Source organism: Hemicordylus capensis, chromosome 6 (genome assembly GCF_027244095.1).
Source record: "Hemicordylus capensis ecotype Gifberg chromosome 6, rHemCap1.1.pri, whole genome shotgun sequence".
Taxonomy (NCBI): domain Eukaryota; kingdom Metazoa; phylum Chordata; class Lepidosauria; order Squamata; family Cordylidae; genus Hemicordylus; species Hemicordylus capensis.
The window spans coordinates 11206821-11234784 of record NC_069662.1 but is presented as its reverse complement, the minus strand read 5'-3'; the positions used below and the strand labels follow the sequence as shown (position 1 = coordinate 11234784).

Sequence of the window (27964 nt, the reverse complement as noted above, 5' to 3'; positions counted from 1 at the left end):
TACGAGGACAAACATAACCATGTACACTGCTTTGGGTTTCTTGGAGGGAGAATGGAATATTAAAATTAAAATTAAAATAAACAGATAAACAGCACAAAGAGAATGTTTTTCATTCGCTTAAAAATCATAGAGTCTATTCGCACATGCCCTTGCATGCATAGGATGGAAAGGAGTGGTGATCAAATCTGGTCCTCGGAATTATGTCGCTGAGCCAAATCTGGTCCTCGGAGTTATGCCGCTGAGCCAAATCTGGTCCTCGGAGTTATGCCGCTGAGTCAAATCTGGTCCTCGGAGTTATGCCGCTGAGCCAAATCTGGTCCTTGGAGTTATGCCACTTGCCGCTCCAAAATCTGAGCCAAATCTGGTTCTCGGAGTTATGCTACTGAGCCAAATCTGGTCCTCAGAGTTATGCCACTGAGTCAAATCTGGTCCTCGGAGTTATGCCACTTGCCACTCCAAAATCTGAGCCAAATCTGGTCCTTGGAGTGATACCATTTGCCACTCCAAAATAACAGTTTCTAGAAGGGAAGGAGAGGTGTGGCTGAGCCATAGCTGAAATTATCAGGGACTTGGCAGCGACCACTGGGATGTTTGGAGAGAGGAGCTCTAGCCCATCACATACAACCCTTTTGTCAAAATAGCTCTCTGGCCAAATTGGTTGCTGACTGAAAAGGAAAGGAGTTGAGATATTAGGAGTAATTTCTTAACTGTGAGGTCAAGATACTGGAACAGCCTGCCTATTCTATGAGAGGTCTGTATGCATGTGTGAACCAGTGTCCAGGTTAGCGTAATCTGTCACTGAGGACTAGATGGCACAAATGCACAGAAATACAAACACGGCGAATATTTATATGCCACTTTCCAACAAAAGTTCCCAAAGTGGTTTACATAGATATAAATTAATTAAATAAATAAAATGGCTCTCTGTCCCCAAAGGCCTCACCATCTAAAAAACAAACAAACAAAAGACAGACACCAGCAACAGCCACTGGAGGGATGGTGTGCTGGGGATGGATAGGGTCAGTTTCTCTCCTCCTGCTCAGTAAAGAGAATCACCACTTTAAAAAGGTAACTCTTTGCTCAGTTAGCAGGGGTAAGTGATAGGGTTTGATGTGGCGGGGGGAGAGATAGAAGTGGCAGTTCTTGAGCCGAAAACTGTGCATGGTGTGTGGGAAGAGGCGTTGACCAGAGGACTGCTCCACACTGCTGCGTGATCGCCTGAAGCTGTCTCCTACTGAGTCAGGTCACTGGGACACGGAATGCAGTACTGGCTGGCTCTGGCTGGCAGCAGCTCTCTGGTGGGGTCCTTCCCATTACCCCGTGACATGAAACTTTAATGGTACATGCTAGGAATTGAACTCGGGACTTTCTGCATGGAAAGCATCTGCTCTGCCACTGAGCTATGACCCCTCCCTGTATGCACAAGCTACCCACTCGCCCCTGTGGGGACTGGCCCACAGACCTTGAGGGCCAGTTTTCAGCCTTCTCCACTCCTCTGAGCCATCCGCCTGCATGTTACTTAGTGTCCAAATTTAGTTCTCATAATGATCTCCTTGGCTAGAAACAATTGGCCTCCGGGTGGGATTATGCCGTTCTTCCAGTTGCTCTAGTCTACTAGTGTGTGCCGGATCCTGGGCTTATCAGTGAATGTGTCTAGCAGGTACAAGGGCTTTGCGGGGTACATTTGGTGTGTGTGTGTGTGTGTGTGTTTGTGTGTGTGTGTGATGGAGAGGTCAGTGTCCCCCTCAGGGTTAAAAAGGGAGGTCATCAAGGAAAAGCAATTTCATGTTCCATCATGGAATTCCCTGGGTAGTGAATTTCCCATCAACCCTTCCATTATGTATAGAACTTGCGGTTCCCCTTCTCCGTTGCCTCCATGCGGGCCAGTTTCTCTGTAGGTTCTCCAGCCAAGAGCAAGCATCTCTGGCAGCCTAAAGCGCTCCGACAGGGCTCCGAGCCCATGGCGTAATGAGCTTGTTGGGTCTCAGCCAAGCTCCTAATGGCCTTCATTCAACAGTGTGTTTATTGACTGTGATGAGTCCTGCCTTTATATATAGGAATGGCAGAAGAGTAGGGACGAGCGGGGAGCACGGCTTGAGCATTAGATGAGCGCCGAAGAGGAGAGATGAAGCTGAAATGGGGGGGGGGGGCTGGGAAGGGAAGAAGCATATGCTCTTGCCCCTCCCTGCTTCGATTCAGGCCATGAGGTCATTTCATCTCAATGCCTCCATGAAACTGATGCAGGGGCATAACTTTAATTGGACAGACCTGTTCAAAGAACCTGGGCCACTTTCATATTACATACTAAGACATATTTGAGACATACATTTGAGGTACATTTAAAATTACATAGCTATGTAATTAGATATGCAATTAGAGTTCTTATTAGTAGGATTGAATTCATGAATTCCATTTAGATTCCTTCACCTGTTATTTATAACGTTGAAATTCAAGTGGAAGATAGGTGCAACTGAACATTATAGCATTTTGTTGGTGAAGTCTGCTGCTGAGGTTCCTGCTGTAAACCTGTTACATCCTTGTTTGGATAGAACAAAGATTTTAAAATTCACTGAACTCATTTTTGGTTTTGCTGATTCATGGATGGTTTTTTTTAATCATTATAGATTCTCTCTGTCCATCAGCTTAGTATATAAGATAATATACAATATTTTTCATTTAATGCAGCTGGGACACAAAAGATCAGAAGATCCAAGACATTTTAGAAATCTCCTCTTTGTTTGGCATCGAAGAATAATACATAATAAAACATATTTTATTAAACATATACATTATACGATTCAATTAATTTACCTAATGAAAGTTTTGAAATAAATTTTTAGGTTTTCTTATTCCTATTTATACAGGTTTCAAATCAGATATAGGACAAAATTGGAGCAAGGGAATTTTTATTTTCTCCTATAGAATATAGAAACTAATCATTAATACTTAACAACATTTTTGAGCTTGTGGGTTTGTGGGGTGGAGCCCATACTGCAGAGCATTGGGGATGTCTGGTTCTGTGCTTGAATTATTCATATTATCTCTATTTTGTATGTCATAGCTGGGTTGGTTCTCTCCTCTTTAGACTGCCTGACAGTATGATGACCAATCAGGTTGGGGGAGATCTTTTTTTCCCTTGAGGGGTTCAAGATTCTTTATTGATAGCTATTGATGCCTAGTTTTGGATCTTTTAGACACAATTGTATTTTTCTTATGTTTTGGTTTTGGTGGATAAGATCTTGTATGTAAACTTGTATGGTTTTGTTGGACTCTCAGAGATGTAACCTTTCTGTTTCTACCTATAATACTAATAAAAAGCATTTATCAAGTTAAAAAAAAAAGAACACGGGCCACCCTGGGCGCCCCCGAGAAGAGGGGCCACTAAGGCAAGGGTGTCCACAGGACCTTTTCCAAGGGGGACAAAGCCAGCAATCTAATACCCCGTCCCTGGGAGTATGCCCCATTGAATTCAATGGGAACTGGCTCAATCTAGGGGAACCACTGCCCCCTCTTGCCCTCCACAGATGCCCATGTGTCAAGGGCCCCATACCTGTCCCCCCCCCATGGTGGTTAAATTGTTGCTGGCCTCTCCTCCTCCCCCTCCCCCTCCCCCCATCCTCCCCACTGCCATTTCCCAACCAGCTTGTGGGGCAGTAAGTGACTGAATGGGTTGCTCCCTCTCTCATCCACTCAAAAAAGGAAAGAACCCATTCAGCCACTTATCATACAACAAACCGGCTGAGAAATGGTGGCAGTAGTGGTAGTGGCACCCGGCAAGGTGGGGTGGTGCTGAGGAGGATAGCATTGGCCCAGGAGACCAGGAGAGACCAGGAGAGACCAGGAGACCAGGAGAGACCAGGAGACCAGGAGAGCTGGTCTTGTGGTTGCAAGCATGACTTGTCCCCATAGCTAAGCAGGGTCTGCCCTGGTTGCATCTGAATGGGAGACTAGCACTGTAAGATATTCCCCTCAGGGGATGAAGCCGCTCTGGGAAGAGCAGAAGGTTTCAAGTTCCCTCTCTGGCTTCTCCAAGATAGGGCTGAGAGAGATTCCTACCTGCAACCTTGGAGAAGCCGCTGCCAGTCTGTGAAGACAATACTGAGCTAGATAGACCAATGGTCTGACTCAGTATATGGCAGTTTCCTATGTTCCTATGTTCCCCTGTATGGTCTTGGCAGGGGAGCAAGGGGCTCAGTGGGGCAGTGGGGAGCCACAGCAGGGCGCCCCCCCATGTCTTTGCTGGTGAAAAAATGGGAGGTGGGGCTACTGCAGTCTTGCACAGAGACCACTTCGCTGGGCATCGCTGGACATCTGGGGACCTGCAGAGCACAGTACAGCACTTTGTTTATCTTATTTTGTCCATTTCCAGCTGTTTTTAGCCTCCCTGCTTTCAGGAACCTAACCTCCTGAGTCCCATTGACCCATTCCTACATGATGCCCCCCACATGCTTACCTGTCTGTGTTTGGATGAAACAGACAGGAACTGCAATCAGGGAGGCTGCAGAGAGGAGGAGGAACTAGCTGTGCGGGATTCCTTCTGGCATGAAGGACAGCCCCAACTGCCAATCACAGCTGGAGAGAGGCGGGAGCTTCCTCCCTCAGCTCCCGTTTACAGTGAACGCAGCCCAAAGTTCAGGATTCGGCCGTACCATAGCCGGCTGCAAACTGTAGGTAGAAGCAGTGAAACTCACTACAGCCCGAGGTTTCAAATTAGAGTTTCGGAAGGGAAACCTCAGGTCGCTTTTCTGATGGGACCAGCATTTCACTAATTCAGACACTCAGGAAAGCCAACCTCAGGCTTCTTTTAACTCTGGTTTCCCGTTATGGGTGAATGCGGCCACTGACTCAGTATCCGTGGCTCCGTTCCCCGTGGTTGTAGTGGAGAATGGGACCCCCATGATACCAGGGTTCACCTGTACATGTCCATAAATCAAATATATAAAATATATATTTGTAAAGTATATAAACCAATTGTAAATCAATAAATCAATTGCAAAGTCTATAAATCATAAAATCAAATAGATAAATAAATAAAAAGATTAACATTGAAAATAATACAATGGGCAAGAAGACAGCAATAGTAATATGAGTACTCATTATTTTATTTTAATAGATTTATATGGTTCACAACTTATTTAAAAAGAGTACAGATCTATTAAAGGATTAAATCAGTCCAAAAAATTAAATTTGCATATGAAAGATGGGGCAACTCTATTTTAAAAATTAGCAAAACATATACACACACAAAAAACCAGCACACAAAATCAGCTGCAATACAAAAAAAGATGACCACTTGAATATAAAGCCACTGTGTGATGGCCCCATCCCAACCTTTCTTAGCAGACCTGAGCCTGTTGCCTCTTGTTTTAGGAGCAAAGTCCTAGAGAAGGATTAGCTGTGTCATGCCAAGGGTGGGAGATCCCCTTTCTTTCTTTTTCTTCTGTTCTGATTCATCAGGAAAGGGTGGGGCAGGAAACCCCACAACTTCCCTTTTGCCTTTCATGCAGTGCCTGGCAGGGAAGGGAGAGGGGCCCGGGAAGGCAAGCAGAGAAGAGAAGTGCCTCTCGTGCAGCATGTCACATATGGACAGAGGAACAGGCTTTATAGTCCAAGAAGGGGCCAAGATTTTACAAAAGTGAAATTTAGGGTTCTTCCCTGGGAATGGGGCCATAACTCAATGGCAGAGCATCCCCTCTGTAGGCAGAAGACCCCAGGTTCAGTCCTGGGCCCCTCCATGTAGGGCTGGGAGAGACTCCTGCCTGGAACCGTGGAGAGCCACTGCCAGTCAGGGTTAGCGGAGATTGAGCTAGATAGACCAAGCTGCCAAGCAGACAGCAGCTTCCTTATGTTCTTTCCTAAAAGTCTGAGAATTTTCAAGGAAAGCCAAGTGAAGTTCTAGAAAAGGAGCAATATTCAGCAGGGGCTTTCTGTATGTTTTAACTTCACATATAAAGAAGCACTGCTTCTCCCATCCTGATCGCTCTTCGCTGCTTACTGTTGACTGCATTCTTTTACTCTGCAATAACCTTGTGTTCCACTAATATAGAAGTCAATGTGGCTCTCTCTCTCTCTTTCTCTCTCTCCCTCCCTCCCTCTCCCTCTCTCTCTCACACACTCTCTCCCTCCCTCCCTCTCTCTCTCCCCCCCTCCTTCCCCCCCCTCTCACACACACACTCCCTCCCCTGGTTAGGGCAGGTATCCTCCCCAGGTTTGGGGAGATGTGTGCACTCGCAATTTTCACTTGTGTGTGAGCAAACTACTACTAGGGGTGGGAAGTGATGGTGCATGAAGCAGGAACTGGGTAGGACATCTTTTCCTCCAGCCTTGGTAAAATACTGGGTATGAAAGGTGCTCTGCCTAGTTCCTGTCTCACACACCATCACTTCCCACTCCTCCTACCTAGTTTGCTTACACACACACACGAAAATTGAGTGCACACAGCTCCCAGACCTGGGAAGGACACTTGTCCTACCCAGTTCCTGATTGTGTGAATGGTGGTGGTGTGTGTGTGTGTAATGGAGAGTTGGTCTTGTGGTAGCAAACAGGACTTGTCCCTTTAGCTAAGCAGGGTCCGCCCTGGTTGCATATGAATGGGAGACTTGATGTGTGAGCTCTGTAAGAGATTCCCCTCAGGGGGTGGAGCTGCTCTGGGAAGAGCAGAAGGTTCCAAGCTCCCTCCCTGACAGCATCTCCAAGATAGGGCTGAGATTCCTTCCTGCAACCTTGGAGAAGCCGCTGCCAGTCTGTGTAGACCATGACCACTCAATTTCAGCCCTCCTGCAGATGTTGGCCTACAATTCCCATAAACCCTGGCTATTAACTGCTGTGGCTAGGGATTATGGGAGTTTTTAGGCCAGAAACAGCCCCCCCCCCGATATGGAGCAGCCCTCAGAGGTGCACCTAGGTAATTATGGAGCCTGGACCTAAAGGTCTTTGGAGCCCCTCCCCACTCTGCAAATTAAGCATCATCACGCTTGGCTGGGTGACCACACTACCCAGGAAAAACTAAAGAGGATTTGGGGGGCCCCAGGGGCTGTAGAGGCCACAGACTTCGGCCCCGAAGTCCAGGGGTAAGAGCACCTCGGACAGCCTTGGTGTAGCCAATATTGAGCTAGGACCAATGGTCTGACTCATTACGAGGCAGCTTCCTATGTTCCTATGCAAGCTCTACCCATCCAGGGGCTTAACTTCTAGAGGCCCTGTGGTAAGTGCTGAAGCCTGAAGAACAGCCACTTTAACAAGTCATAAAGGTAAAGTTGTGTCATGGAGTCAGTGTCGACTCCTGGCGCCCACAGAGCCCTGTGGTTGTCTTTGGTAGAATACAGGAGGGGTTTACCATTACCTCCTCCCGCACAATATGCGATGATGCCTTTCAGCATCTTCCTATATCGCTGCTGCCTGATATAGGTGTTTCCCATAGTCTGGGAAACATACCAGCAGGGATTCAAACTGGCAACCTCTTGCTCCCTAGGCAAGTGACTTCCCTTTCACACCATACTGTGTCTGTGTTTTTTTAGGGAGGCTACCTGGGGATTGTGATGTTACAACATGCTTTGCCACCAGGGGCGTATCTAGGGGTAGGGCAGGCAGGGCACGTGCCCCGGGCGCCACTTGAAGGGGGGCGCCATTTTGTAAAATTATTTTTTTTTAAAAAAAAATGTCTGCCAAAAACAAAATGGCCACCGTGCATGCTCTAATGGCCTCTGTGAGGCTTTAGGTCATGCCAGGCTTTGCAGAGGCCATTTGAGCATGCGCGGTGGCCATTTTGTTTTCAGTGGCCTTTAAAAAAAAAGATTATTTTTAAAAACGGCCACTGCACATGCTCAAATGGTCCCTGCGAGGCCCTAGAGGCCAGCGGGGTGAGGGGGAATCTTTGCAACCCCCCCAGCCTTTAGGAAGCCCCCCCAGAGGGGCTACGGGTAAAAATAATAATAATAAAAATATAATATAAGACACTGTACACATATTCAGATTGGCACTATGTACAGAGAATCAGGGCTTGTGAATACTGAGCTGACGCTTAAGAGCTAGGATTGTATTCATTTGCTCTTACTTTGCTTCTTGTGATAAGTGAGTTAAATGTGATGTCTTGCTAATATGGCTATTAATGGTGAGTTTGTCTTTGAATCAGTGTGAAACTCTTAATATTAAGGCCCACTGGGAGTTTCTTGCTCTCTTTCTCTCATTTTAACTGTCTTTCTGAAAGACTAGAATATATTCCAAGCAGTGACACAGTTGACTCTGCATACCCTTTAATTATTTATAGAGTATCTGGGAAAAGTCAAATTCTCCATTGATTTTTAAAACTTATGTAATGGTGATGCTACAATGCATAGTAGAGAATTAGACAGGGACTTCTGTTTAGTTTTCCAAGTACAGCTCCACCTAGTATTTGGGTATTTCATGAGCCCCAGCATACTGAAATTGGTAGTTTTCCAGCATATTTTGGTCTGGCTAAGTCCACTGCTAAATAGTTTTTGAAATATTAAAGATTAACGAGCTTGACTTGTATTTTTCAGCTGATATTATGGTAAAGTTATCTGAAAGATGGGTGTCAGATGCTTGGACAGGGGGCGCAATTTCAGTGCTTGCCCTAGGTGCTATTTTCCCTAGATACGCCTCTGTTTGCCACAGGGTAATAAGCCTCAACCTCACAGCACATTGATGCAAATGAGGGTAGGGCTGCTGCTCTTCACAGGGCTGTGTAGCAGAGGGGACTTTGTCAGGCACACCTTGCCGTGTCATAAATGCGGTGAAGATAAGAAAAACAGCCTTGTGCCACAACCCTCACCGCATATGCAATGCTGCCAAAATATATGTGGATGCACAAGAGCATTTTTTTTAGGAGTTTCAAGTTTCCAGTCCTCAGGTTTGCAGGGAAAGGGGGAAATCAGCAAATTTCTCAGACTTCATTTCTATCTCACCTTCATATCCTTCCCTTACTCTAAGCCAAGAGTTATCAGACGTCTCTCCAGATGTTGTTGGACTACAATCATCCCCAGCCACAATATTTTAATGCCATTGGGGATGATGGGAGCTGTAGTCCAGCATCATCTGGGGACCCATGTTTGAGAATCCCTGAACATGAGGGTTTCCACCATTTTTGCTGCACAACAACCCTATTAGGCAGGTGGGGATGTGAGAGAGCTGGTCTTGTGGTAGTAAGCATGCATTGCTCGCTTTGCTAAGCAGGGTCTGCACTGGGTTGCATTTGGATGGGTGACCACATGTGAATTCTGTAAGATATCCCACCCCCGGGATGGGGCCATAGTTCTGTGGGAGAACATCTGAGGTTCCAGATTCCCTCCCTGGCATCCCAAGGTGGGGCTGAGAGAGACTCCTGACTGAAACCTTGGAGAAGCCGCTGCCAGTCCGTGAAGACAATACTGAGCTAGATGGACCAATGGTCTGACTCAGTACATGGCAGCTTCCTATGTTCCTAACTGGCCCAAGATTATTCTAGAAAATTAAGGCAAGTACAGAATCATGTTCCAGCTGCCTTTTGCCTAAGTGTGTGACTGCCTATACACTAACTACTATACCACACTGCTTTTCAAGAAAACACTACCTATGGAGGCAGTATAGCTGTGGCTCTGGAAACCTTCCCCTTTCCTGACTGATGAGATTGTGTGTGGGGGTGGGTGGGTGGGTGGGGGAAAGAGCTGCATCTGTTAAATTTCCACCTGTCAATAGGGTTGATCTTGAAATCAAATATTGAAATGGCACTGTCGCTCAGTGGTAGGGCATCTGCTTGCTTGCAGAAGGTCTCGGGTTTGATGGACCTGACGTGGTATAAAGCAGCTTCGTATGTTCCTAATCTGTGATCTGGTTGGTGGGGTCCAGCTCATTGATATTTTGCCAGCCAGCTGTGGAAGCCACTAGAACCCTGCTGGAAAAGAAGATGGCAGTTCTCATTAGCCTGAAACTGTGGGAGGCTTCTTTTGAGATATGAAATCCTGTGTTCTGTATCTCTCTGTGTGCGTGCAAGCGAGCGAGCAAGAGAGAGAGAGACAGGGGCCCGTGGTTGGGGAGTTGATGGCTATCTAAATGGACCAAAAGCGTCTTGCAAGAGATGGTGACAAGCATGAAACCACATTAGCTCTCCAGCTCATTAGTGTGTCTAAATCTGTCAGGAAGTCGCTGCCTCCCTCTGGTCTCATTAGCTGGTGAATTCGTTCAATCTTTGATGTGTCTACTTGCCCACATCCAAGCGACGTTCCCTTTTTTGGCTCCTCTGTCTCTTCCCACTGACCTCTCGGCGGGATTACGCACACAACCCATTAACGATGGCCCAGTCATTGAAATCCACTTAGCTGTCCGGGACCACACTTTGATTTCCTCGAACAGAAGGAACAGGGAAGCTGGACAGCTCAGAGTTCTCATCTCAGAGAGTGGCAGGGTTCTAAAATGGTCACGACAACTTGCATTCTAAGTGGGAGAAAACTATAACAGTTCTGCAATGGATTCTGCAATTAGCATCCATTGGGGAGATAGGCATCATTCTGGTACTGGTTTCTTCGATGTGTTGAATCAGGCAATCGGGAAGGAAGGGTGGGGAATTGCTGGAATAACCGTGTGGTTACTGTGGGGGGGATGAGGCTATGTTGATGGGCCCAAAGTCCCTCTCTTTGAAACATGCATGCTTCCAGCGTGAGCTGGTACTTCGATCCTTTTCCATGTCATCCAGATCTGGAAATGTTGGGCTGCCAATGTTGGGTCCCCTCCCCCACCCAAGATCAGCTGCCCAACTTCAAGTCTAGGCTATGGATGTCAGATGGTGAAGGAGACCAGATAGGAACATAGGAAGCTGCCATATACTGAGTCAGACCATTGGTCTATCTAGCTGAGTATTGTCTTCACAAACTGGCAGCGGCTTCTCCAGGTTGCAGGCAGGAGCCTCTCTCAGCCCTTATCTTGGAGAAGTCAGGGAGGGAACTTGAAACCTTCTGCTCTTCCCAGAGCGGATTCATCCCTGAGGGGCATATCTTACAGTGCTCACACTTTTAGTCTCCCATTCATATGCAACCAGGGTGGACCCTGCTTAGCTAAGGGGACAAGTCATGCTTGCTACCACAAGACCAGCTCTCCTCTCCAGGAGAGGAGCAATTCACACAATTCGGGCAATTCACACAATCTAATTCAGGAGCTGTGCACTAGGGTGTGCACGAATCGTTTTGGTGCCTCAAATTCGATTCGCGTTCCCCCGGCCGAAACACTTATGCTGATCTCCATCCTTGCTTAAAACACCAGTTACCAAATATCCATGTGCTATTTGAGCAATCAACATTCAGCAGATAACACAATTGTTGAGCAACCAACACGTAGCAGACAACACTCCCCCATGTTTAGAGAGCTGAGGTTGGTTTCACCAAGGGGAGGGAGGAGGGTGTATTGGGAGAGAGAGCCTGAAGAAAATCCAGTTTTTGGGTTGGCTGAGGAAGTTGGTTTAAGATTTCATCATGATGGACCAAAGCAGGGTGACCAAAGATAGTATGATGTAGGAGAAGTTCTCCTTGCTAAGTTTGCAAGGCCCAGATCCATTCCCAAATCAAATTCAAAGGCTAAAATCAAGTGGGAAAGCATCTTGCTGCCCTGCTGGCACCCCAACCATCTGCCCCTTGAGGTGACTGCCTCACTTTGCCTCATGGAAGGGCCGCCCCTGGGCTGAAGTCTCTTTGAGAATGGCATGGTCTCCTTGTTTCTGCACCTCCCTGCAATGTATATTTGTAGTGCAGTTGCTGAAGGCATTCTCAACTTTGGGTCCCTAGATGTTGGACTACAACTCCCATAATCCCCAGCCACAAGGGGGCGTGATGGGAGTTGTCATTCAACAATATCTGGGGACCTACAGCTGAGAACCCCTGGATTACCAGAAAACATCCCACTTGGTAGTGTGTGTTGCTTGGGGGTAGCACCACAAAAAACCACCACCACCACCACCACCACTATGAATAATTATATTCTGCTCTTCAACCAAAGTTCTCATAGCGGTTTCCATAGAAAAATAAAAAATACATACATAAATAAGATGGTCCCCTGTCTCCAAAGGGCTCACAATCTAAAAAGAAACCTAAGGTAGACACCAGCAACAGCCACTGGAGGGATGCTGTGCTAGGGATGGATAGGGCCAGTTGCTCTCCCTCTGCTAAATATAAGAGAATCACCACTTTGAAAGGTGTCCCTTTGCTCAGTTAGCAGGGGTTAGGGAAGGGGAAACCCCTCACCCCATTTCAACTCCCCTGTGATCATTCCTCAAGGTAATTACTAATTCACTAGTTGTAAATGCTGCATAGTAGTAATCTGGGATCTATGAGTTACAGGTGAGTAAACCACGAATATGCATGCTAAAGAGCAAAATTCCTTTGCTACAAAAAAAATTAGGAAGGAAGGAAGGAAAGAAAGGTGGGGATTTGTGACAGTCTGGCTTGTGTTGATAACATTGCTGTCGCTTTTGTGAAGCACAAGAAAGGAACGTAACTGCACTCAGTGCTTTTACACTATTGTGGTGTAGGTCTTAGAGTGTCGGACTAGGAAGAGCAGAGAGAAAACTGAGTGCAATCCCTGCCAGTCTCTCTTTTAGCCTTACGTAGGGTTAATGTGCAGATCAAATGAGGGCATTGACTCATTTTACACAAGACAAGGTGCCCACAGTGGTTAAGGCATGGACTGATAATCCATTGTGCTCTGGGTGCATGGGTTTGAATCCGACCTTTGTAGGCTCTTAAATTTGCACAAGGTTTCAGAGCTCAAGGGTTGGAGTGCTGCTGGTCTTGTAAACCAGGTCACGAGTTCAAATCTCACCGCATCTGTGTTACATTTGGGGATGCTTAGCGGTAGAGCATCTCCTTTGCACGTAGAAGGTCACAAGTTCAGTCCCTGGTGGCATCTCCAGGTAGGGCTCAGAGAGACTCCTGCCTGAAATAAGAATAACCACTGCCAGCCAGTGTGGATAACAGCTAGCTAGATGGACCAATGGTCTGACTCTTCATAAGGCAGCTTCCTATGTTCCAGTGGGCCTATGCCGCCTGAACGGATGCTGAAATAGGCATCTAATTAATAATTAAGCCCACCATTTCCCTGCAAATTACATTTCATTTAAACTCTGCATCCCAGAGCGGTCCTTTGAACCCCCCCCCCCGAATGTATCCCCCCTCAAACACACACACACACAGGTTGCCATATTCAAGATTTCCAAATCCAGGCGGCCTGATTTGCATATTATGCAAATTACATATTATGCAAATCACACAGCAACTAATTTGCATTTTATTTATTTATTTATTTGACGGATTTGTATGCTTTCCCCTCCTTCTCTGCCTTCCCATGTGCTCAGATCCGGGCAATCCAGGCAGTGCATTAGAAATCCATGTAAATTCAGGTGGGATTTAGCAGCTGGCGGGAGGAGCCAAAATCCAGGGGCTACCCTAAATTCCTAACACACACACACACACACACACACACACAAAATCCTAACACACACACACTGAAAAATATTTGCCAGCCACCTCAGTACTATATATCCCAATTTTACAGTGGACACAGTTATGCAGTTTTGCCCCAGAGGGTGTCTCTAGCTTTCCCAGGCCCTGCAGTGCCCAGACAGGTTCCTGCCCTGTCCTTCATTTCCCCCGCACTGGGGATGAAAGTGTTAAACTGGTCGGAGTTTTTAAGCTCGAGTTCAGAGGCTGGGCTGGGCTGGGCTGGGCTGTGGAAGGCAGAACAGACTTCCTGCAACTGCAGACAGGCAGCATCAGGAGCAGAGGAGGGGAAGGCAGGCTCTCTGTTCCAAAAAGGCAGCTGGCAGGTGAGATACCAGAGCAGTGGTTGGGGACTTTGGATTGTGTGGAAACTCTGGGTGGGTCAGGAGGGCTGACTTGTGGTGAAGGAGACGGCATAGGGAGAGGGTGCTGGGGAGAGTGGCAGAAGAAAAGTGCTGGGGATGGTTGCAATGGATCTACAATCCATGTGAGTGATATTTAGGAGTAAAGGGATGAGGAAGATCTGCATCTCAGGAGGAAAACCAGAATTTTTCTAGCATGGCAGGGGAGAGGTGGTGCCGAATGGAAATGCTTCCAAATGAAACATTTGCAGAAAGTTTGAACGAATGTTTAAGGCATACAGATTTATACTATGACAGCAGAGAGGAGAATTTTGAGTGACATGAAGATCTTAATTCAGGGGCGTAACTATGATAGGGCAAGGGGAGACAATTGTCTGGGGGCCCATTGCCTTGCCCCCCGTGAGGCAAGTTACATGACTGACATCCCCAGCTGCACACCCGCCCGGGCTTCCATCAGTTGTATTCATCCTCCGAAACTGATGTGAGTGTTAAGACCTGGAGCTACCAGAACAGCATGTCTTTCTCTAGTACCATTACACGACTTGCATTGTCCACAGTTCACAAAACCTTTTAAATAATTTAGGATGATGTTCTATTGTGGCACATAGTGTGTGTGTGTATGTGTGTATGTATAGCGTGTGTGTGTGTGTGTGTGTGTGTATGTGTGTCTGTCTATCTATCTATCTATCTATCTATCTATCTATCTATCTATCTATCTATCTCTTATTCAGCCTCATTTAAGATTTCTTTACTTCATGAGCTGAGCTTCAGTGGGGGGGGGGTGGCATTTTAAAATCTTGTCTCTGGGCCCACTGCAACATTGCTACGCCCCTGTCTTAATTGTCATCCTGTGTTGACAGGCAAAGCTGTTTGGTTTTCCTAGTGAGCAAGTTACAAAGAAAGGAGAAACATAATTCTCTCTCTCTCTCTCTCTCTCTCTCTCTCTCTCTCTCTCTCTCTCTCTCTCTCTCTCTCTCTCTGAGAGGATGGGGGGAGGGGGGGAGGCACCTCTTATTCCTGTTTCTGTGTTCTCATCCCTGAGATTCACTTCTCCCTCTAACAAGTTGTCTCGCTACCTTTCTACCCCCCTAAAATCAGACCTCGCATCTGGCCCTGCAAGCAAACATCATAGAGATAAGAGACAGCATAGTGCACGTATATTGGTACGTGGAGATCTGGGTTCAAGTCTCTCATTAGCCATGAAGCTCAGTGCCAAATTATTTCATAGGGCTGCTATGAGGATAAAATGGAGTCACTTCTTGAAGGAAGGGTGGGATATAGCTATGAAAATAATTCAGAGTTGGATTTTTAAAAAAACATTTAGTACGAATACAATGAATATTTATATTCCGCTTTTCAACAAAAATTCCCACAGTGGTGTGTGTGTGTGTGTGTGTGTGTATAAATTTATTTTACGTTTTATATCCGGCTCTTCCTCCAAGGAGCCGAGAGCGGTGCACTACATACTTACGTTTCTCCTCACAACAACCCTGTGAAGTAGGTTAGGCTGAGAGAGAAGTGACTGGCCCAGAGTCACCCAGCAAGTCTTATGGCTGAATGGGGAGTTGAACTCAGGTCTCCCCGATCCTAGTCCAGCACTCTAACCACTACACCATGCTGGCTCCAGATATAAATAAATAAAGGTGGCTCCCTGTCCCCAAAGGGCCCACAATCTAAAAAAGAAACATGACATAGACACCAGCAACAGCCACTGGAGGGATGCTGTGCTGGAGATGGATAGGGCCAGTTGCTCTCCCCCTGCTAAATAAAGAGAATCACCACTTTTAAAAGGTGCCTCTTTGCTCAGTTAGCAGGGCATCGTAGCCAGGCAGGAAAGTAGCCAGCCTCTCAACTTTATATATGAGAAGCCAGGAAAGAAGCTAGCCTCTCATCTTTAGATATGCATCCTCTCCTTTCCTCTCCTCACCCCTCCTCTCCTCTCCCCTCCCTCTCCTCTCCCCCCCGACTCTCCTCCCCTCTCCCCTCCCCACCTCTCCTCTCCATTTTTCTATTTCCTTTTCTCCCAATGGTTCCCAAGCCTTCTACCAGCTTCTCCTCTCCATCCATCTCCATTTTTATTCCTATACCAGTTGTTGTGTGAATCACGAGAGAGTTGTTGGTATTAGCCCTTTTAATATTCATCACCAGAGCTCATAGCTGTGAAGATTGGATCAATAGGAATGTTGTGCTTCAATTATGGTGGGGAGAAGTAGGGGGCCCTGGTGGGGAAACAACAACCCACAAGTTTGCCTCTGCCCTTCTAAAACAGTTGCAAAGGAGACCAGAACAAAAGCTTGGGGTTTTTTTGGTGGTGGTGGTGGTGGGGGAGGTCACGCCTCCCTGATGCCCCCTTCAAGCACTGTCTACATGGTGGTGCTGTACAAAAATTAAAAGGTCGGGTCCAAAAGAAACTGTCAATCTAAAACACAACAGAAGAAGAGGAAGGAGATGGAGGCAGAGGCTGCATCCTGGACGGCTGTCTCTCAGAGATGCTGGAGCAGTTCCTGGCACTGAGCAGACATAGCTCTTCTAGTCCAGGCTAAGATCTCTTCCAGCTTAGTGATTCTATGTAAACAATGGAAGAATCTGCAATAGTTTCAGTGACATATACTCTGGCTTAGTTACAGCAGGGTGTGGAGATTGAGGCATGGTCCCAAAGCGTCTATGTCTAGGGAAGGTGGTCCTAGAGGAGAGAGTTGATGAAAGAGAGGGAGAAGGTACCATGAAGGGGACAGAAATAAGAGGATCTTTGTTTGTTTCTTTCTCGGATCCCTGATTATCAGTTCTATATTGCTTAGATGAGTGGTGGGCTCTCCCTCTTTGGGGGTCTTCAATGAGAGGCTGGATTGCCATCTGTTACGTTAATCGAGCTCTGAATTCTCCTGTGTCGATCCGATGACCGCCAAAGAACCCTCCAACTCTCAAATTCTGTTTTACGGCTTTGTTCTTCCCCAGTTTGAAACTTCAAAGCCGACTTTAAAGACAACAACATACGAAATCCAGCACAGGCTGGATACATCTCATTGTTCCCCCGCAAAAGAACAAGCCATTCTCCTCGCACTTTCAGGAGCGGAAGAGGAAAGGGTGTAAACAGGACGATGGCTGAGCCCCACTCTGGTTTTCTCCTTCAGGTTCTTCTGTTTCAAACGTTCTGCACTGATGCCAACTTCCTGTGACGATGATGGGCTTTCCTGGAACGATTGCTCCATGCTGAGATTGCCCCAAATTTAGGCCCTCTGTCCATATCGCTGTTGGAGTTTCTTCCTGTCTGGATTAAAAAACACACACATTTCTCAACCATGGGATTCTCCGCCCCTCACTGGAGGCTTTTTATGAAAAGGGATGTCTGGAAATTCTTCACCTACGCATGCTGATTCACACTGCTTCCTCCCTTGGGGCAAAGGCCAACATCTGTTCCAAGTTGGGACTCCATGTGCCCGGGGGAAGCCATGCCCTGCCAGCGTCGCCCCCAAACAACCAGCGAGACCCCACGAGAGGACCTCTTCTATCAGACCTACTACAGCTTGAGTCAACAGTATCCCCTGATCCTCCTCCTCTTGGTCATTGTGTTGGGCATCTGCGTGGCACTCATTGCGACATCCTTCGCCAGCGGAAGGGTAAGGAGGTTGTGGGAAGGCGAGCCGGCTTTGTGGTAGTGAGCCTGAATTGTTCCCTTTGCTAAGCAAGGTCTGCCTTGTGTACGTGTGGATGGGAGACTACATGTGAGACCTGTAAGAAATCCACCTTGGGGCAGCTATTCTCAAACTTGGTCCCCTGTATATTAAGAACAGCCCCGCTGGATCAGGCCGAAGGCCTATCTAGCTCAGGATCCTGTTTCCCACAGTGGCCCACCAGATGCCTCTGAGAAGCCCACAGGCAAGAGGTGAGGGCATACCCTCTCTTCTGCTGCTGTTGCTCCCCTGCAACTGGTATTCAGAGGCATCCTGCCTTTCAGGCTGGAGGTGGCCTATAGCCACTAGACTAGTAGCCACTGATACTGGTAAAGAATTCCATAGATGCACTGTGTGAAAAAGTATTTCCTTTTGTCGGTCCTAAATTTCCCGGCCTTCAGTTTCATGGGATGAGCTCTCACTCTAGTGTTGCGAGAGAGGGGGAAACTATTCTCTCTGTCTATTATCTCTAATCCATGCATAATTTTGGACACCTCGATCATGTCCCTCCATAGTTGTTGGACTACAATCCCCATAATCCCCTGATGTTGTTGGACTACAACAACTACTACTATTGTTTATATACTGCTTTTCAACAGTAGTTCTCAGAGCAGTTAACACTGCTCAACTCCAGCCCTCCTGAAGGTGTTAGCCCACAACTCCCACAATCCCTGGCTATTAGCCACTGTGGCTGGGAATTATGGGAATTGTAGTCCAAAAACATCTGGAGGGTCGAAGTTAAGCAGCCCTGACATAGATAGATAGGTAAATAAATGAAGATGGTTCCCTGTCCCCGAAGGGCCCACAATCTAAAAAGAAACCTAAGCCACTGGAGGGATGCTGTGCTGGGGTTGGATAGGGCCAGTTCCTTCTGCGTCACTAAATATATGAGAATCACCACTTGAAAAAGCACTTCTTTCCCCAGTTAGCAGGGGACTACAGATGTTGCTGACAATAACTCCCCATTACACATAATGGTGCCAAGTTCCGTGCAGCAGCATGCAAAATCCGTCAGGACCTGACCGCCGGCAAGAGCTAACCAGGCCCGACAGCTCATCCTTGGAACACCGTGTCTAATCTCTAGTTATTCAGTCCTCCAGCTCTTATTGCCACAGCTTATCAGTTTAGCTTTCAGTTCGTTCAGAGCGCTAAATGATTACTTTCAATATAGTCTAGAGTTATCGCTTTAATTTGAATTAAATTTCAATTTCAATTTCAACTAATTATATAGCCTGCATTGCTTCGTATCCAAGCAATCTTATAGCTTCGATGTCGCCCCCTTTTAACTCTGTAGTTACAGTCTCTAGGCAAAGACTGTTTTTAAGGCTACAGCTGCCAACTTCTATGTGTTTAACCGTATGCTGCTCAAAGACCAAAATAAAGATATTGCTTGATGCAGGGTTTCTTAACCTTGGGCCCCCAGATGTTATTGGACTACAACTCCTATAATCCTCAGATATGGCCTTTGTGGCTGAGGATGATGGGAGTTGTAGTCCAACAACATCTGGGGGCTAAAGGTTAAGAAACCCTGGTTTGATGGATTGACAACTCCCATAACCCCCAGATGTTGTTGGACTACAGATGTGGTTGGACTACGGTTTTCCTAATCCCCAGACACAATGGTCAAAGGCAATTGTGGTTTGGGATGATGGGAGGTGTAGTCCAGCCACATCTGGGGACCCAAGTTTGAGAACGCCTGCCTTAGAGGATGGGGCCACAGCTCAGTGGAAGAGCATCTGAATGCACATGGTCCTGGGTTCAATCCCTGAAGCATCTCCACATAGGGCTGGGAAAGACATCTGCCCGAAACCTTGGAGAGCCATTGTCAGTCAGTGTAGAGGAGGGCAAACTTGGCCCTCCGGCTGTTGTTGGACTACAACTCCCATCATCCCCAGCTGGGGATGGTGGGAGTTGTAGTCCAACAATAGTTGGAGGGCCAAGTCTGCCTAACCCTGGTATAGACCAGGGATTCACAACGTTGATTCCCCAGATGTTGTTGGACTTCATCTCCCATAATCCTCAGCCCCACTGGCCTTTGGTTGGGGACAATGGAAGTGGAAAACCAATAACATCTGGGGACCCAACGTTGAGAATCCCGGGTATAGACAATACTGAGCAAGATAGGCCAATGGTCTGACACAGTATAAGGCAGCTTCCTACAGTATATTTGTGGAAGGAGGTTGTGAGGCTGGAGAGTGTGCAAAGAGGGGACCTGACGGTGAAGAAAAGTGACTTGGGAGGAGCTCCTTCCTTGACACAACCTGAGGAGCAGACGTGCAGGAGAATAGGAATAGGAACACAAATACAAGAAATATTGATATTCTGCTTTAGACCACTTTTCAACGGAGGCCACCTAATGGCGCTGCGGGGAAGCAACCTGCCTAGGGATCAGAAGGCTGTTGGTTCGGATCCCCAATGGTGTGTTTCCCAGACTATGGGGAACTCTCATATCGGGCAACAGCAATATAGGAAGGTGCTGAAAAGCATCATCTCATACTGCACGAGAGAAGACAATGGTAAACCCCTCCTGCATTCTATCAAAGACAACTACAGGGCTCTGTGGTTGCCAGTCGTCAATACTGTCTTGACGGCACAAGCCAAATTCTGTTTTCTTTTTTTCAACAGAAGTTTATTTACATAGCTATAAACAATCAATCAACCAAACAATCAATCAATTAAATAAATAATAAATATGGCTCCCTGTCCCCAAAGGCCTCACAGTTAAAAAAAAAAAAAAGGAACATAAGATAGACCAGGGATTCTCAACATTTGGTCCCCAAATGTTATTGGACTTCAGCTCCCATAATCCTCAACCAAAGGCTGCTGGGGCTGGGGATTATGGGAGTTGAAGTCCAATAACACCTGGGGACCCAACGTTGAGAATCCCTGAGATAGACACCAGCAACAGCCACTGGAGGGATGCTGTGCTAGGGATGGATAGGGCCGGTTGCTCTCCCCATGCTCAATAGAGAGAATCACCACTTTAAGAAGGTGCCTCTTTGCTCAGTTAACAGGGGAACTCATGTTGGGCCATCCTGTTGTGTCCGTTGGTGCCCTTAGGTCCTGTGGGTAGGGCTCATCCCAAACCCTTCCCTGGCCTGCCTTAAGGAGACCGGTGGTCCAGCCAGGGCAGGGGCTAGTGGAGGAAGCTGCCGAGTCAGGTGGTCGGCTGCCTGCCAGGTGGCAGGTGAACGTTGGCACCTGCTGCCAGAGGCAGAAGGCAGTCTCTGTGAGCCCAGCCCTTGCGGACTACCAAAGCGGGACTGTGGAGGAACATGCGCCAGGGTTGCCTACACGGGCGGCACTTTTATGAGGCGAGGTGAGGCAATGGCCTCAGGCAGCAGGTGATTGGAATGCCAGTGGGGCAGCACGATGCCCCCCGTCTACTTAGAGCAGCGCTTTGGGACCAATCTGAGCTTTGCAAACTTTGCGTGGAGCGCCTCTCCTCCCTCCTTGCAACATTTGCAAGCAGCAGACAGAGAGAAGGGGAAGCTGCTGGCAACCTTCCCTCCTCCCTCCCCCCTCCCCCCATGCCATAGCCAACACTTGCCAAGGTGAGTTTCGAATAGGGGCTGGCCCCTCCCCAGGAAGTGGGGCAAAGCAGCAAAGCTTTTGCTGCCTTGCCTCAGGCACCACACTAGCTTGACCCATCCTGGGTTGTCTTGCTGGGAGCAGAAAGAATCGAACTGCTGCCCCTTTCTGTGGCTTGAAAACAACAGAATGTAAGATTGCCAGATACTGTGTGGCTGTGATGGGTATCACCAGCAGATGACGGGCTCTGAGCCTTTCTAGCCCTGATTTGAGTCTGTAATTGTTCACACCTCCCACTTTCTCCTTTTATTGGTCTTAACGTTCAATATAATTTTTATTCTGACTTTTATGTAGCTCTATTTTATTATGTTCTTTAACTTGATTATTTAATGTCCCCTTTTAATGTCTTTTAGGCATTTTTTGACTTTTAAACATATTAATAGTGTTATTATTATTATATGCATTTACATTTTTTGTATTTTAGTACTTTTAGCTCTTTTAGCATCCACATTTTTAACACCCTCATACATTCTAAGTACTATTAGTTCTTGTAATGTTAATATGCATCATCACATACGTAACCACCTTTCATTTCAACTTTTATTTTCTCGTGTTCTCTAACATGTATTTTTATGCTGGTCTATGACTGTAATAAAGGATGATGATGATGAATGGAAGATTGCCTGGACTGGGGTGTTTATTATTTATGTGTGTGGGTTTTTTGGCTAAGAAAACTGACCTCAGGTTGAGTTGATGCAGTTCACCCAGTCAGGCCAAAGAAGATCTCTGGCAGAGAAGTCTTTGGCAGAGATATTTCCCATTTCCTGCTGCCTGGTTTTTTGGCTGCAGACTGAACCTGAGACCTTCCGCATACAAGTCATTTACACAGCTGCTGAGCTCTGGGGCACCACCTGCTGGCACACAAGAGTCAGTGCGGCAAGCAAGCTGGATAAAACACACATTTTTGTTTTCTCTAGGATTTCTCCTCCAACCTGGGCTTCCTGATCACATTGTTTGTTGCTCTGGCCATCTTCAGTCTCATCCTGGTCCTTGCATGCATCGAGAGCATCTTCCAGCGATGCACCCGGATCTTCTCTGCTGTCATCTGGACCTGCCTTATCACCATGGGCTATGTCTTTGTCTTCACAGGAGGGATAGTGAACCCCTGGGATCAGGTAAGAGTTGCTGAGGCGACGTTCTTTGCTAGTTCTGGATGTTCCAGTGAGGGCTGGAATTCTCCAAGAGTTGAACCATACATTCAGGCCATAACTTGATACTCCTTCCTTCTAAGACCACATCACTTTTGAATGCACGTGGGCAGACACCCTTAATTGAATGATAGTCTGTGCTTCTCCCTATGTGTAGAAATCTAGCCTCTCAGGGAGTAGAGTCCTAGCCCAAACTTTGCTCTGGTGTCTAGTTTTCTACTTGCAAGGATTTTTTAAAAGCATGTCCAAAGCACATGAGTGCTGTAAGATAGTCCTCTTAAGGGATAGGTCCATAGCTCAGTGGAAGAGGGTCTGCTTGCATGCAGGGTCATCCCCTGACACCTTCAGGAAGAGCTGGGAAAGATCCCTGCCTGAAACATGGGAGAGTTGCTGCCAATCAGTGTAGACTGGCAGCACCTGCTACCTGAGCAAAGCGGCACCTTTCAAAGTTGTGATTCTTTATCGGGGGAGAGCAACCGGCCCTCTCCAACCCCAGCACGGCATCCAATTAGTGTGGGGTTGCACAGTTTTGGTCCTCCTGCCAGGGGCGTAACTAGGGAAAATGGTGCCTAGGGCAAGCACTGAAATTGCGTCCCCCCCATCCAAACATCTGACACCCATCTTTCAGATCAGTGTTTCCCATAGTCTGGGGAACATACCAGCGGGGATTCAAACTCTCTCTGGAGGGAGAGAAAGGGGAATAGATGATTTCAGGCAGCAAATGCTGCTTGAAATAAATGGCAAGTGCTCGCTGGGGGGTTGCTCCTAGTAGTCCAGGCGTGCGTGTGTGTGTGTGTGTGTGTGTGTGGCGGGGTGCCTCTCCGGACCATAGTTGGGGGCGGGACATGGCAGGCACTTTACGCCCCCCTGCAATGGTGCCCAGGGCACGTGCCCTGCCTGCCCCACCCTGGTTACGCCCCTGCCTCCTGCAGACGCTGACCCACAATTCCCATTTATTTATTTAACATATTTTTATACTGCCCAAAATTTATGTCTCTGGGTGGTTTGCAACAACAACAACAACAAAACAACAAGAACAACAGAAAGTAAAATATTAGTTAAAACAAAAACAAAAAGTTTAAAACACAATTTAAAATTGTTAAAACAATATTTTAAAACAGCATTGAGGTCATCTGAGGAGGTTCATCTCCAGTTACCGCCAACTTGTTTGGTGGCTATACAGAGACAGGCCTTCTTGGTCGCTTCCCTGAGATTGTGGAATGTTCTCCCTGCTGAGATACGATCCTCCCCATCTCTGGCAATTTTCAAAAAAACACCTGAAAACTCATCTCTTTGCCCAAGCTTTCTCAGCTTCCTAATTTTTTTTTAAGGTTTTAATCTCTGGTTTATTTTTAAATTTTTAAATTGTTTTAAGTTTTTTGTATATGTTTTTAACTTGTTTTATGCTTGTTAACCACCCAGAGATGAAAGTTTGGGCGGTGTACAAATCTGATTGATGAATAAATAAATAAATAAAGCATTATTAAAACCATTAAAACAATATTTAATTAAAAGTCTGGGTGAACAGATGCGTCTTTAAAGACTTTTTAAAAGCTGTCAGAGATGGGGAGGCTCTTATTTCACGAGGGAGTGCATTCCAAAGCCTTGGGGCAGCAGCAGAGAAAGTCCGTCCCTGAGTAGCCACCAGACGAGCCGATGGCAACTGCAGACGGACCTCTCCTGATGATCTCAGTGGGCAGTGTGGTTCATGACGAAGAAGACGTTCTCTTAAATACCCAGGGCCCAAGCTGTTTATGGCCTTATGGCTTATAACCAACACCCGGCTATTGGCCGCTGTATCTGGGAATTATGGGAGCTGTAGTTCAAAAACAGCGGAGGGAGGGCCTCAGTTGAGCAGGCCTGCTCTAGTGGTTGTTGTTGGTGTCTACCTTATGTTTCTTAGACCGTGAGCCTTTGGGGACAGGGAGTCACCTTATTTATAATTTATTTGTTTTTATATGCAAACCGCTTTGCAAAATTTTGTTGAACAGCGGTATATAAGTAGCAGTAGTAGTAGGAGATCAGGGATTCCCCATTTGTGGAGCTCCAGATGTTGCTAACCAACTCGCATCACTGACAGCTATAATTTGTTGTGGCTGGAGATGCTGGGTGTTGTGGTTCAGCAATATCTACATAAGAACATAAGAAGAGCCCTGCTGGATCAGGCCCAAGGAGGCCCATCTAGTCCAGCATCTGTTTCACACAGTGGCCCACCAGATGCCTCTGGAGAGCTCACAGGCAAGAGGTCTGTGCATGCCCTCTCTCCTGCGGTTGCTACCCTGCAACTGGTATTGAGAGGCATTGTGCCTCTGCGGCCGGAGGTGGCCCAAAGCCACCAGATTTGGAGTGCCACAGGTTGGGAACCCTTGGTGTAGTCCAGGGATTCTCAACGTTGGGTCCCCAGATGTTATTGGACTTCAGCTCCCATAATCCCCAGGCCCAGTGGCTTTTGGCTGGGGATTATGGGAGTTGAAGTCCAATAACATCTGGGGACCTAACGTTGAGAATCCCTGGTGTAGACAATACTTCGTTGGTTACAACCATGGTCCGGCTTGGTATAAGGCAGCTTGCTTTGTTCTTTTTCCTCACCCTGAAGATCCCTTTCCTTTTGGGATGGAGAGTTGATCTTGTAGTACTGAGCATCAGTTGTCCCCTTTGCTTGGCAGGGTTTGCTTTGCTTTGCATTTGGATGGGCGATGCATGAGCACTGTCTCCTGTAAGAAAGTCCCCTTAGGGCAGGCCTGCTCAGTTTAGGCCCTCCACCTGTTTTCGGACTACAGCTCCCATAATCCCCAGCCACAGTAGCCAATAGCCAGGGATTATGGGAGTTGTAGGCCAACATCTGCAGGAGGGCTGAAGTTGAGTAGCCCTGCTTTAGGGGATTGGGCTGTAGCTCAGTGGTAGAGCATCCACCTTGCATTTATTTTATTTATTTCTGCGATTCAATCCCTGGCAGCGTCTCCAGGTAGGGCTGGGAGAAACTCCTGCTTGAAACCGAAGAGAGCCGCTGCCAGTCAGTATAGACCAGGCCTATTCAACTTCGGCCCTCCTGCAGATGTTGGCCTACAACCTCCATAATCCCTGGCTATTTGCCACTGTGGTTTGGGATTATGGGAGTTGTAGTCTAGAAACAGCTGGGGGGGAGGCGAAGTTGAGCAGGCCTGGTGTAGGCAATACTAGATGGACCAAAGGTTTGGCTGGGTATAAGGCAGCTTCACATGTTTCTATGACGTGTTTTGGAATGCACTCCCTGTCAAAATAAGAGTGTCTCCATCTCTGGTTGCTTTAAAAGACCCCTAAGGCATACCTGTTTTCTCGGGCTTTTATTTGAAATTAGTTTTAAACTGTTGAATTGCTTTTATCCTGTGAAATTATTTCAATTGTTTCACTCTGTGAATTGTTTTTAATTGGGGGGTTTTTTTGGCTGTGTTTTAATTGTTTGTTTTTATTTTTATATTGTAATTTGGATTGTGCAGGAGGGAAATTACTTGATAACCAAGCCAAAGGTTGCTGGTTCGAATCCCCTCTGGTATGTTTCCCAGATGATGGGAAACACCTATACCGGGCAGCAGCGATATAGGAAGATGCTGAAAGGCATCGTCTCATATTGTTCGGGAGATGGCAATGGTAAACCCCTCCTGTATTCTTCCAAAGGCAACCACAGATCTCTGTGGCCACCAGGAGTCGAAACCGGAGTCAATGGCACACTTTACCTATGCACTGCCTAGAAATGTATCTATCAGGCAGTAGATAGATAGATGTTTTCCATGAAGCAAACTTCTCCAGTTAAATGGATCAGGGTGCTTTCCAGATTACATTCTATACAACAGTGTCACTTCGTGTCTGTGGTGTGCTTCCGTCCTGCCTGTGTTTCAACATTGCAGTCTCTGTGCTGTCAGCAAGGTGCCGTTCACATTTCCAATGCCTTCTTTCGGATTTAATCCTTGCGTTTTAGTCCTACAACGTTGCACGTCCGTCACAAAAAAACCCCACCTGTATTTTCCCATTGTAGGAGGCTTGTGCAAGCATTGAGCATTTTCAAAACGACCCTGCCAAGCTGAAGCATTGTACTGCTGAATAGGGTGTCATCTGGAAAGCGCCCCGGTTTCAATTGGCCTAACATCTAGTGACTTTCTAGTTCTGAAGCTAGAATGAAAGTGTGTGTGTGTGTGTGTGTGTGTGTGTGGTTGGGGTGGGATTCCTCAGTGCATTATCTGATTTGAAGGTTCCCAAGAAGGAATTTGTTTGAGTCCTGCTACAATATTGACGGATACCACACCCTTTCCTCCAAGGTCTCCTTCTTCCTCTTCATCATCTTCACTGTCTACACCATGTTGCCCGTCGGCATGCAAGAGGCAGTCGGGGCTGGCTTGATCTCCTCCCTCTCCCACATCATCGTCCTGGGAGTCTACCTCTCGATGCAGCCCCGGCCTCAGGCCGAGCTGGGCCTGCAGGTGAGCTAGGCCAAACCCCCTGCCCTGCCCAGCATGCATTCTTGGACATGTCATCTCCTAAATGTTCCCGTTTCCTGCTGTTCTGCTTCATTGTTTAGCTGTCTTGGAATGTTCTTTGTCGGAATTCTGAGCCTAGATGTCCCCCTTTTATGACCCCAGAAACTCATGAGAGCTGGTCTTGTGGTAACAAGCATGAGGTCCTCTTTGCTAAGCAGGGTCCACTCTGGCTTACATCTGAATGGGAGGCTACATGTGTGAGCACCTTAAGATATTCCCCTCAGGGGATGGGGCCACTTTGGGAAGAGCACCTGCATGCAGAAGGTTCCAGGTCCCCTCCCTGGCAGCATCTCCAAGATAGGGCTGAGAGAAATTCCTGCCCGCAACCTTGGAGAAGCTGCTGCCAGTCTGTGTAGACAGTACTGAGCGAGATGGACCAAGGGTCGGACTCAGTATAAGGCAGCTTCCTATGTTCCTAAGATGATTTAGACCAGGGCCGGCCATCTTGCTGCTCTCCAGCAGTTGCTGGACTACAACTCCCACAATGCCCAGACATAATAAATTGCAGCTGTGGATTATGGGAGTTGTAGTCCAACAGCAGCTAGAGAGCCACAGGTTGGCCACTGTGCACAGTTATGAACTAAAGAGGGAACAAGGCCTTCTTCAAGCAGAATTGTCACCTTTGCTAAGCAGGGTCTACCCTGGTTTGCATATGAATGGGGCCACTCTGGGAAGACCACCTGCATGCTTGCAGAAGGTTCAAAGTTCCCTCCTTAGGGCTGAGAGAGACTCCTGCCTGCAACGCTGGAGAATGTGCTGCCAGTCTGTGTAGACAATACTGAGCTACATGGTCCAATGGTCTGACACGGTATATGGCAGCTTTGTATGTTCCTATGACTTCTTCTCACACATGCTAACTGAGCAAAGAGGCACCTTTGAATGTGGCGATTCTATTATATTTATGGGGGGAGAACAACAGGCTCTATCCAGCCCCAGCACAGCATCGCTCCAGTGGATGTTGCTGGTGTCTGCCTTCTAATTCCTTTTAGGTTGTGAGCCATTTGCTTTGTGGGTTGGGTGGTAGGTAGGCTGGGTCTTGCCCTAACACTCAACCCACATTGGTGTCCCTAGGACCTACCCATGGGGAGCAATGGGATGATTCAATTTCCTCATTATTTCCTATGGGCGATTTATGAAATTTTTAGTGAATGTCCTATTCGATTCGTCGAACCAGCCAGCTATGGTCGGCTGGTTGGACGAATC

The 27964-nt window shown here is 47.1% G+C and overlaps 1 protein-coding gene across 6 annotated transcripts in view; it reads left to right on the top strand.

The window, feature by feature from the left end:
* ADCY4 (adenylate cyclase 4) overlaps positions 1-27964 on the top strand; it is a 74924-nt gene that overhangs the window by 2575 nt on the left and 44385 nt on the right. For 3 of the 6 annotated variants that reach the window (XM_053265662.1, XM_053265661.1, XM_053265657.1), the window contains exons 1-4: positions 13708-13804; positions 16796-17457; positions 22020-22217; positions 26543-26704. In XM_053265662.1, the coding sequence (XP_053121637.1) occupies positions 17272-17457; positions 22020-22217; positions 26543-26704 (546 nt within the window). In that variant the 5' untranslated portion in view covers positions 13708-13804; positions 16796-17271. Of the gene's footprint in view, positions 1-13707; positions 13805-16795; positions 17458-21043; positions 21066-22019; positions 22218-26542; positions 26705-27964 lie in introns of those variants that run through there. The other 3 variants (XM_053265658.1, XM_053265660.1, XM_053265663.1) reach the window with 3 other exon arrangements.